The following is a 12,386-nucleotide window of genomic DNA, read 5'->3' on the forward strand; positions in this document are numbered from 1 at the left end:
GGGCAAGTGAAGAGTCGCATATAGGGAAGCACAAAGGGGAAAAAAAATCACTCTAAAAAGCTCAAAGCAGGATTGTGTCCTTCTAAGGGCTGTACACTCCAAAATAAATACCATTCATTTTCTTAATATATACAATTATTTTTTATATTACAAGGACACGGTCAGCATCAAGACCCCATTCATTTACTAAATGAATTTACTACATTCATTTACTAAAACATTTACTAAAAAAAAAAAAAAAAAAAAAAAAAAAAAAAAGAAAAAAAAAAAGGTACCTAAGGAACTTCCAGTTTAAACAGACAAGACAGACAGAGGGTAGAAAACAGAGGGGGGAAGAGATTATCTATTTCATCATCTAGCAATCTGGAACAGACCCATGAAACATGTCCTTGTTTATATAAAATAGTGGTCTTATCATTTTTCAGTAACTGGGCATATCACTACCCTACAGAAAGGCTTAAATAAGAAAAAACAAACAAGCAAACAACACAGTCACAAGGCAGAACAGTAAAGAAATAAGGAAAAGCTAAGATAAAATTGGGCAAAACTCCAAAAGAGGTGGCTGAGAGAAAGGGGAAAAACATTTCTTCATTACAGCAGGAGATTTAGAAAGGTTGACTGCAATGAGCTGGCAGAAGAGTGAGAAAATTAGAGGAGAAAAGAGAGGGAAGAGAGAGTCCATAGAAAACTGAAATCCTGAAGGAACAGTCTGAAATGTATTCAGAAAGAAAAAGAAAGCCAGTGGTGGAGTAGAAAACAAATAGTAGACCAAAAACAGTATGGGGCAGTATGTACTTATCCAAAGATCCTTTTTTACTTATATTGTAATTGCAGTTTACCAGAAGAGTAAAAATTAGCTTGTGTATAATTAATCTATGCATAATTAACCTTGGCAAAGCAAAATTGAAAAGAAAAACAGAAATGAAAAACACCCCAAGCCCTAATACAACAAACCAAGAAGCTAGAATACTCTCCAGAACGACACCATCCAAATAACAACTTAGACACCTACTGCAGAGAAGAGCACAGCATTGATTTCTCTCATTTAAGTAAATGGAAGGAGAATAAACTTGGGCTTAGGCTGCAGAAGTTGTTTCATTAGGCAGAAAATGGTTAACTGTTCTTTTATCACCTGCTTTCTCCAAGGATTGTGGGAAGAGATATTAGTAGTGATGCAAAGCAGTACAGCTACAATTGTTATCTGTTGTGTTCCTCATGCAGTGAGTGTTGGATAGAGCAAACAAAAGATCAGCAGTCAACTCTTGAACAGCAAACACAGGCTGGTTGCAATGAGCCTTTACAACCACCTGATTAAGTGTGCATACTTTCTCAGCAGTACTAGGCTACTACACAGCCTCTGGATAACTCACAAAACAGCTTTATATCCCTGAGACGCTATGAGGCATATTCCAGAATTTGACAGTTTTTGTGCATAAGCCCACGCAAACTTCTTGGTTGAGCTGATCTTAGTAATTTAAATCCCTTCAGACTTAAAGATGCTACATCAATATGAACCATTTCTTAGAAGTTGCTATAAATGGCAAGAACTCCTCATTCACTTGTTCACTAAATTTTCACATACATTGGTCAGCCATACAAAGCACTTCCCTACTGGCCCAGCTGCACAAGAAATCAAACTAGCACGAGAAATCAAACTATTTTCAGAATGAAAAAGAAGTCTAAAATGTCCTGTTCATTTCCACATATACAAATTCTTTTTAAAAAAAAAAATCACTTTCTTATCCTGGATGATGTGTTTGATTAACTGCGTACTTCTTACCAGCCCTTCACTTGGCTTGATGTTTGTAAGCTGGATCACTTCAAGATGGGCCGACTGGGAAACCAAGGGATCAGAAGAGAGTGAGATGATGTGGTCACAGACGCCAGAGAGCGTTTTACACTAAAAAGAAAAAATAAAATGCTATAATAAATATACCATTTCTAACATTTAAATATCAACCTACAACTTGAATTATCATATTTTTAAAGTACATCAGATCAAGGAAGAAATAAAGAGGCAAATATTCTTGCTTCTCAGTAAAGACAAAGGGACCATATGGGCTGCTCCCATGCCCTCCTACAGTGAGGTGAATATCTTTGTGCTGTGCCCAGGCAGACAGAGATTGCATGGAGACCTCCAAGCCACTCTCTCCTTGTATATTTCGCAAAGCCATTAAGTGCCCCAAGCTCCATTAATTTCAGTTGAATGTGAAGACATTCAGCACAGATGACAATCAGGCTCTTAACAACGATGGGCAACTCCCATTAACTCCAAAGTTTATTTTGTACTCATAAAACATGCTAATTGACTTTGGACTGAATTTCTCATGTTCTTCTGGTGCCAAGTATGATTTACATGATTTACTGCAGGCACGAAGGTTACAATAAATAACTGCTTCATGATGATAATTCTTAAACCTGTTATCCTTAGCAGCCTCCTTACAGCAAGATAGAACAACAACAACAAAAAAGATTCTAAAAGGGCTGGAGCAGTCACAAATGGGTACTTTCTATTTTCTCATCTCTAACTCCCTCTTGTCAGAGGCAGGGAACTTGTGATAAATTATTTGTTAGCATTTTCTCATGTTTCTGTAAGCAAGCAGTTCTGAGAGCTCCAGTGTTTTCAGTGGAATCACCTATCAGCAGCCAAAACCAATTTCTCAGTTCAGGTTTCAGTGTGTTTTGTCAGAGAATTTGGGGATTAGAACATTCTTCTGGTCCCACAACTGTGGGTATCAACAAAACCTGTGAAGAGGCTGCTTAATTGCCCTTACATTCAAAAGACTAAATTTAACCGATCTCTTCAAATGACCGAAACCCAACTACCGCACCGACTACTTCTCCAAGGCTGCAAAGCATACTTTTTAAGGTACAGGCATCTACAACAGTGCTATAGAAATGGGATGTAAAACTGGATATAATCTCCATTGACAAGTCACCCACGTAATTTTAAGTGCCAAACTGCAAATACCTTATGGAGAAAGGAAAGTAAAAAAAGTTGAAGTGAAAAAAATAAAAATGCGGTGACAGTGGAAACTTAATCCTGTTGGAGAGCATCACATTGAAGTTTTCTCCTCAAACTTGACAACCAGCTGGAAAATTTGTATATTGTATAGATGGATTTGTTTATTCAGCAATAATATGAAAAATGAATAATTAAAATCAGATGGAAAACATAATAAAACTTAGATTACTAATGTGACTTTCTTCCAGAGATAATATTACTTTCAAGCACAGACAAACACATAATCACATAAATTCCTTCTGCTTTGTATTTCATGTCTGAGCATCATTAATGAAAAAAAAAATTCAAGGTTTGGTGCTTTACCTGAACTAGGGAAAATTTAAAATGTGGTAATTATCAACTTGACCACAAAATTCATTTTTTAAGACTTTTTGGATAAAAGAAAACTGGTTTGAGCTGAAATTTACAAAAAGGTAAAAATGATATAAAACTCCATAACAAATGAAAACTTGAGGTTTTGTTGTTGTTGACTTTTGTTGTTTTTAAACACAGTACTTGTATGTTATGTATATTTTCAAGTCCTTTGTGACTGCAATGAAAAACACTGAAAAATCCCTTTTAGAAATTTAGAGGACTCAGTCCCTCACATGCAAAATGAAGAGTCCTACACTATAAACTATGTTTTGCTGATTAAAATCAAACTTTTCATATACCTTTAGACTTGCTTTCACTTCCTATTCTTCCTATTAATCGCTTTAAAAACTACTAAGCTTAAGGAGTTTGGATGCAAATTGGGTGGTGCGAATATTTGATGAAAGGAGCTCCAGGAATACTAGATGCAGAAATCAGCAAGTTACTATGATTTTTTAAAAATAAATAAATAAATAAATCTGCAATATACTTCTAGCATTCCTTAAAGGTATTTTATCTAAAATATTGTGACCTCAATAATGTTTATAAATATGTAAAGGGTAAGTGTAAGGAGGCTGAAGCCAGGCTCTTCTCAGTAAAATCCAGTGATAGGACAAGGAATAATGTATGCAAGCTGGAACACAGGAGGTTCCACATAAATATGAGAAAAAACTTCTTCACAGTAAGGGTGAAAGAACACTGGAACTGGCTGCCCAGAGAGGTTGTGGGGTCTCCATCTCTGGAGACATTCAAAGCCCACCTGGATGCATTCCTGCATGACCTAATCCATGTGTTCCTGTTCTGGCAGGAGGATTGGACTAGATGATCTTTCAAGGTCTCTTCCAATCCCTGACATTCTGTGATTCTATGACTCTTTTTTTCCATCATAGATATTATTTCTGCTGTCCAATAGGATGGTATCTGGCACATTAGAAGTACAATAAATGAGCCACAGCAAAGTCTCTAATGGGGGTTGTGAAGTTAGAGGATGTGCTTTCAGATGAAGACTTCAGTTCTATGACCTTCCTGAAATTTAAACTCACCTTCTGTATGTGGGAATGCTATATAACTGGCTTTCTAGGAAAAAAAAATGATATTAAGGGGCAAATCTCTGTGGCATTTAAAAAAAAAAAAAAATTCTTTCCTGCTTCATAAATATCTAGACCTCTTGTCAGGGCTGAAGACTCTAGAAATCCATTAAATGTTACCAGGTTTATTACCATATATTTGTATCATATATTATTGGTGACTAGAAATAGCAAAATAATAATAATAAATAAATAAAATTGAAAGTACAAAAAATAAAATAAAAAAGAAAATAGAATAAGCTCCCGAATTACTTCTTTTAGTTTCTAATCAACAGAATTAAATCTTTTTCTTCTAAAAGAACACTAACGGACATGACTGATTCAATAAAACAATATGCCATCAACTGATAGTCTATAAAGACAGTTTCTCAAGAGTCACTCAACATATTGAGACCTAATCACAATATTACTTGCTTAATAATTATGAAATAGCTTCGTCCAAAAACCTAATTTCATTAAAATATGTTTTGTTTGCTTCTGAGAAGCTTCCTTTCCCTTGGAGAGAGAATGATGTTTATTGCAGGATTTTGAATTTAAGCTCACTGCTATTACATAATAAATTGACATATTCACATTCCCTAGACTTCCTGCATTTCACATATATTTGCATAGCAATAAAGGAATGAGCCCAATTTGTTTTTAATTAAGCTGCTCAACAGATTCAGAGTAGTATATATTTTCTGTCTTCTCACTCCAACAGAAGCATAGACCTAAGTAAGAAAAAAGTGTAGAAAATAGGTTTGGGCTCTGCCCAACAACCCATAAGGAAATATCTAGCAACTCATTTTCTTCTGAAAGCATAAGTCTGCCAACATTAGAATTCCCAAGGAATCTCACAAGTTGCTCTTAACTACTATTATTTGATTAAATAGTCTGTTTCTAGAGTTAGACTGCAAGCAAGATCAAGGGTCTACTGAGCTTCTGCGAAGGGCAACTTTACCAGAACTCTGAGCATGCCCAGAAAAAGGACAGCAAAGGGTACACTTGTGCATGGTAGCTGTCATCTCCTCACTGAAAGAGAAGGTACAGGGGCTGTCACTGAAAATGTGGCCAGAGGATGATACTGCCAAAACTGCATTTTTCCTTGTGCTTACTTTCAGAAACATCTCATTTATGGTTAGTTTTATTTTGCTTTTGGTTGGTTCATTGTTGGCTTTGTTTTTCTTTTCAGCCCAAGAAAAGTATCTAAGCTCAGGTGGCTCAGGGATACATTCAAACAGTACTTATACATCAATCTATAACAAAATTTTACACTAACCGGGAAAAAATAAAATAAAATTGCAGGTCTGATTGTAGTTGCAGTCTGGTTCCTGCCTAAATTACTATTGTTAACTTCATTGGCCCAGGTTTTTTAATGTACTTATTAGGATAACATCATACATAGAAGAAAAATTAGGAGTGTTCCCCATTCCAGTTAGGAGTTCATTGACCTCTTCAAGGAAAATGACAAGATTTCCCTGCTTATCTTAAACTATCTACAGAGTTGGGAACTTCCATTGCAAAGATGCTGCCATGACACAGGAATAATATTAATTTAATGGAGACAACAAGTTACTGTATTTAGAAAGTTCCCAAGTAAGTCACTTTTGACTTCTCTACATCACATTTCCTAAATGCTCCACAGCAGATCATCAGGTTTGTTCCACAGACTACTTGGGAGCTCAACTTGAGAAGCTTCTCTTTCTAAATCTACAATTATATCCAATGCTTTCCTAAATTTTCATGAAGCTTCCCAGGCTTCACTGGAGCATTCACTTTGGCAAATGGAAATGGTACAAATTCTGTAGGTGAGAGAAATGCTTAGTTTTTTATTAGTGATATATTCTTTGATAGAAAGAAATGGACTAACATATTATTTTCATATATGCTACTGAATTAATTTGAGTAGAAGACAAGCACATCAACAGCATACATTTGTTGCTCAGTTTGTTCCATATCATACAAAACAACACTTTTCAAGTTAGCACTTCAGCACAAGCCATATCAGGCATGCATTTATGATGCATTAAAATCTGATGTCAGCACCACTCATCTTTTCTCTAAAGTGTTAGTTACCTTTTGCTTCTTCGGGAAACTAAATTTCTGATTATGAAGACATTGTTAGCAGCATCAGAACACTAGATAATATTTTTGTAACTGCTAATTCCCTACAGCAATATGATTTAAAAACACATGACTTCAGAAGCCAACAGATTTGTAAATACACTAAATTAATGTGGGGGCTATAGCTGCTCTTCAGCCTTGGATTGGACATCCTATTAGTACTTTGTAAGGATAAAAGAAAATTATGTTACCCAAGTGAACCTAGTACTTTTCCATTTGCCTCCTTCTGACTTCAGCAGAGAAAACGTGCTTCTCAGCAAGAGGTAATAAGTGAGAAAACAAGGGGAAAACTGCATCTTAGAAACTTACAGAAGATACAGAATCTTGCTGCCATCCAGGGGGAGCAGGATGGACCCTCTGAATACCAAACAGCTCTCCTGTGCTCTACAAGTAATGGAGCACTGGTAAAGACTGCCTAGAGTCTGCAGAATCTTCTCTTTAGAGATTGGAAGGACGTAGTCCTGACATTCTGCTCTGAGTGTCACTGCTTAAGCAGGGGTTGGACCAGATGGACCCAGAGGTCCCTTCCAAACTCAGTCAGTCAACAACTCAGATATCACATTTGAATACTGCAGAGGGAACAACTGAATATTAAAGATTATGTTAGTATGCCTGCCACTCATTATCACTGTCAAAACACAGGTACAACTTCTATCACTTGTACTAAAGATAAAAGAGGCAACTTTCTCAATGAATAAATACAGTTCCAGGAGATAGCTTCATGAGAGCAATGTAGATACAGTGGTTAAGCCAAAATATAAACATCTTTAACCAATTCACACAGACATATTCCAGGAAAAAAAAAAAAAAAAAAAAAAAAAAAAAAGAGAGAGAGGAGCAGGGGTTCTCTGATACGCAGCAGAATCCACCATGAAAAACTTTTTTAAGAAAGAATTTCCACATGTCAGTGTACTGCATTTATACTTTTGGAGAAACAAACCTAAAAATGATGAGCAGCTAATAGGTATAGCAAGATGCAGAGGAAAATGAACATCCATTTGCTCCTGTAAACATCAGCAGGAATTAAGAAATGCCTCACCTTTCTCAAGCTGCACTTAGCTTTCAGCATGTAAGACATCTGAACAAAGGAAAACATTTTGGAAAAGCCAAAAGAAAAAAAAACAACACAGCCAAGTTACAAAAGATCAACTGAGAAAAATCAGCAGACGATTATGTTTCCCCTTTTTGTTACACAGCCCCTATTCTCACTATAAGCCTTACAGTAATGGCTTCAGTTCTCTTTTGAAATAACTCATCACTTAACATTAGTAATAAATTCTCCTCTTGATTCAGTAACAAACTTATAATTGCATATTATAGCTACAACACAGTCTCTATGTGCAAAGCTAAAGGATTCAAAAGAGGATGAAAAATATCACTAAAAAGCATTTAATTGTGTGGCAGAAATTCAAGGGGGAACGTTTTCTTCCACTTTGTAGATAACTACTTGAAAACCACACTTTGTCTCTACTTATGTTTTTGGACTGTAGTACATTGACTTCTCGACATTTTCTTACAATTACTCCTTTCAGCTAAGAGGATGAGGACAAAAAGATGACTAAATTGTACTTGCATCTTTTCTGATTCTCTGTGGCTAATTCACTCCATACCAGCAAAATTATAGACATCTTCTGCTGTATGGTGGGTTAGTTATGGACATGGCTAGCTTGAAAAACCTCCACAGGCTTTCTTCCTCAGCAAGCCAGTCACCCATTATTTGTTCACTCAGGAACTCTACAGTCATCAAATATTTCTGGTGAAGCAAACAGACTTCTATCTGTTCCCAAGCTTAAATTTATCTTGCCAAATAGTAGCAATATGGAAGCATCCTGGTTTAAACACATCCCCAGAGCTCAGGACAAGAAAAGAACCAGCCTCTTCCACAAGCAATCATATCTACATCATTCAAATGATGAGTGGGATGACAATGAGACACAGAAATTCAGGTCAAATGGCCGAAAAAAATATATTTGTGATGTTAAGTTTAACATTTCAGGGAAAAAAACAAACATAAAAAAACTTAACTACATCTCACTAAGATGAAGAGTGAGAATGCAAGGAGGGCATTACTGAGAATGCAATGTGAGCATTCAGAATGAAGTCTAACTAATATGATTAAGACACACAGAATAATTATTTATCAATTAATATAGGATCAAATCATTTCTGGAACCATAGGGAATGCTGCAGTACTTGCAGCAATCTTAGAAGCATCCAGGCCTAATCTACTATTTACAGATGCACAAAATTTAATGACCTCCATCTTAATTTGGATGCAGAATGAGTGAGTTTTGCTGAACCCATCTGCAAGGTATAGAATCTTGAAGGGATGTGGGTGGTTACTTTTTTCTTTTTTCTTTAATCAGACTATCAAAATGATACCTTTGACAATGCATTTAGTCAATTATAGCTCTATAACAAATACTCAAATTCAGTGGGAAGGACTGCATTATTAGAACTGAGGTTTCTCTACAAGATTTTTAGCAAAAAGAGAACATCCTGATCCATTACTTGTTCTTTCCTTTTTCAGTTTAGTAACTCAAAAGAAAATAATTTAAATAGCTCATGTTTTTCAAAAACACCTTCTAACACCATAACACAATGGAAAGAACAACAATAATGATGGGGTGGCAAAGCCTTAGGCTACAGCAGATGAGGATAAGACCAAATGCAGCAATTGTGGATGCAGAAACAAAAGAAAAAAGGCTGTTTGCTCTTAGAAGGACTTAGATAAGCAGAGGTCTCCAGCATGATACACTTGTCTCCTCTGCCAACCCTTAAATGAGGTCTGGGAAGCAGTGAGTCCTGACTTCACCCCTTCTGGTCACTCATGTGTGTTGTTTGCAGCTGAACTCCCCTGGGTTGGCCCTGCCTTCCACCAGGTGCTAAATCACTGGTTCAAGCCATGACTTTGAAGTTAATATTCAAACATGTAGCAGAAATGCATTTTCCAGTTTTAATTTCTACAGTTTTCCATCTTAAAAAGCTGTACCTTTTCAAGAAAAGCAGAATAATCTTCAGAAAATTAAGCTGAAAATTCAGTAAAAACTTATTAATCTGACTAGAACACCTCTTCTGCTTTCTATAATTAGTCCTTCTTGCCTCACTCTCACTTTAATACTACACTGCTTCACACTGATTAAACTGAACTACATACTTCTATCATACAGTGTTGAACTGCTGGAAAGAAACAAATTATTTTTGAAAGACTTTAGAGCTTCATTCTGACTTTTGTGAATGTTACCTTAACTCGCCAAATAAACAGAATTTTCAGAACCTTTTTAATTTAATTCAGAACCTTTTTAAGCTGAGCTGTTTTCCATGCACTTTGTCATCTCTGGTTGAATTAATATAAAGATTCTGGATACAAAATGGCAATTTCCAATTTTAAAGAAATCAACAACCCATGGCTTATTACTTCATATTTTGTCCAACTATATTTTATCCTGCTGTTTAAAGTTAATATTTTATATTGCCACCTAATTTTGTTGGCATTGTTTTTTGCTGATATTTATTTTGTGCTGACATTAATAAATTATCACAATTTCTACCATCTATTTATTTATTTGTTATGTGGATTGCTGAGCAAAAGTTAACCTGGAAAAAACATATTGAGAAATTGGCAGTGATAGAAATATGAAGCATTTCTCTGTTGTCATGAATATTTCAGAAGGAGAAATCTTATAATGGGCAAAATCCAGCATATTATTCCCATATGGTTTTATGCTTCTTATTGCATGGAGACCAAATGCTTCTACAAATGAATTTACAGTGAAAATTATTTTAAGAAATACACAAGTCTTTAAAGTTGGTTTAACACACCTGAATTCTATGGCAGAAAATTAAAGCAGAAACATTTTTTTCCCCAAGTACACATTCTTGCAACTTCTGTTTAGAATAAATAAACAACATTGAAATGATTAACTTCATCTATTTTACATAAGACCTTTTTCCTTTAGATTCATTTTATGAGTTTAGGTAAATAGTACAGTCTAGTTCTCTAATTAAACTAATATCGTGAGGGAAGACAAAATGCTTTTATAAGGCATTTGAAGATCCAGTTGCTTGAAGAGAAAACAAAAATACTTCCTTCTTGAATATGAGATGGATTTATATATTCCTGTCACCACAGAGTAGCATTTCTTTGACAAAAAGTTGACTTCAGAATAAGTTTGTTGACATTAAAACATACTATCTATGGATAAGGTGATTCAGCAATCTCTCCACATGAACTCCCACACTGTTATCTGAAAGAAAGAGGGCTTTCAAAAGAAATTACTGCTGCTACAAAATGAACACATTAACTACTTTCTGGCCCTATCTAATTAAAGTCAAACAATTTGTCATTTAACTTGCGTACTTCACAATGCTTCCAAGGAAAGTGAGAAGAGTGAGTGACTCATTGACACTGGCAATACCCACGTATGCATTTTGATAGAAGCAGAGCAGTCTCACATACCCCAGCTGTGCCCACACACACTCTTGACCCCTGATTTGGCTCAGGTGATGGGTGGGGTGAGCACAACAGAGGCTTGTTCTGCTGCGAACTGGGCAGGAACTCCATGAGAGTTGTGTGCTTGCAGCACTACAGCCTCTGAACAATTGCACATGAGCACAAAAAAACACTTTAAAGCACATGAATGAAGGATACATTCAACCTGCTCTTAAATAAAACTGCGGGACCACTAACAGGTGATGTGGACAAAAATAAACTACATTCTATCCAGTGATAGTAAAATAGCAAATTTCTTGATGTCCTAAAGAATAAGAGTACATACCCATCTTTAATTTATTTTTATGCTGTAGCTACATGGGCAAAAGAGGATCTTTTAAATCTTTAATTCAGTCCTTAGTGAGAAAAATGCCTTGCAATAAAGGCTAATTATGTTAATTGCCAATCAGTTCTAAGTCATTGCCTTTCACTATTGGGAGGAACCTTGATTTTTTTCTGTCTAGAAGAGGACACTGTACATATGATCATACAGGACAAGCATGCAGTTCTGAATTCAAGTTCCTCTCTAATTCACTCCAGCTACACACTGGTATATGATCATTAAAAAAAAAAATAGCTAAATGCTAGTCAGACATGTCTGATATCAGCAGGAGTTTGTGTTGTTTGCTAATAGGTAACATACTTAGAAAATTAGTTCCCAACAGTTTAGTCTTAGAACTAAATTATCTCTTTTGAAAATCAAAGTATATTGTATCTGTCTGAGTCCTTCCTATTTCTGCTAGATTTTCCAGGTTTCACATTCAAGATTCTTTCTATGCTTTCATTAAAATTTACTCTTTTGATATTGGAGAACCTTCCTATTAACATTCACCTCAAGCATATACAGTCTATAAAAAGAGATTTCAATTCTTAATCACCCTCTCAAACTTTTTTAACCTGGTTTGTGCTGCATTTACAGCTCTGCATGTGTGTGCATTCAAATATTTTGATATCTAATAAGGTAACAACTGTCCTCTCTTCTTTGATACTGAGATAAAAGAAGCATACTCTCTCTAAAGTTTTAAACATTAGGCTTTTCCCCTCCTACTTTTTTGTTACTGTTGTTGTTAACCTCTCTCTTGCACTGATCCTCCCCTGATTTTCTAATAGGCAAAATCCACAACACCTTTTTCTGTCTTCCCAGGAGAGTTAGAGGAAACCGTGACTGCTTTTAATTCTACCATTAATCTTTTCATTTGCACTTCTAAAATGTACCCTTTCAAATTCAAAATCTGGTTTCAAAACTCATCTTTTAATTATTCAGACAGAGATCTTTCTCTTTCCTTGTTTGCTATTGGTCAGCTTTTGTTTCATGAAATTCCATCCA

The 12,386-nt window shown here is 35.6% G+C and overlaps 1 protein-coding gene across 6 annotated transcripts in view; it reads right to left on the reverse strand.

The window, feature by feature from the left end:
* Positions 1–12,386, reverse strand: part of CNKSR2 (connector enhancer of kinase suppressor of Ras 2) — a 209,885-nt gene that overhangs the window by 120,877 nt on the left and 76,622 nt on the right. For all 6 annotated transcript variants that reach the window (XM_072328345.1, XM_072328334.1, XM_072328325.1 and 3 more), the window contains exon 6: positions 1,781–1,900. In XM_072328345.1, the coding sequence (XP_072184446.1) occupies positions 1,781–1,900 (120 nt within the window). The remainder of the gene's footprint in view (positions 1–1,780; positions 1,901–12,386) is intronic.

This window comes from Excalfactoria chinensis, chromosome 1 (assembly GCF_039878825.1).
Source record: "Excalfactoria chinensis isolate bCotChi1 chromosome 1, bCotChi1.hap2, whole genome shotgun sequence".
Taxonomy (NCBI): domain Eukaryota; kingdom Metazoa; phylum Chordata; class Aves; order Galliformes; family Phasianidae; genus Excalfactoria; species Excalfactoria chinensis.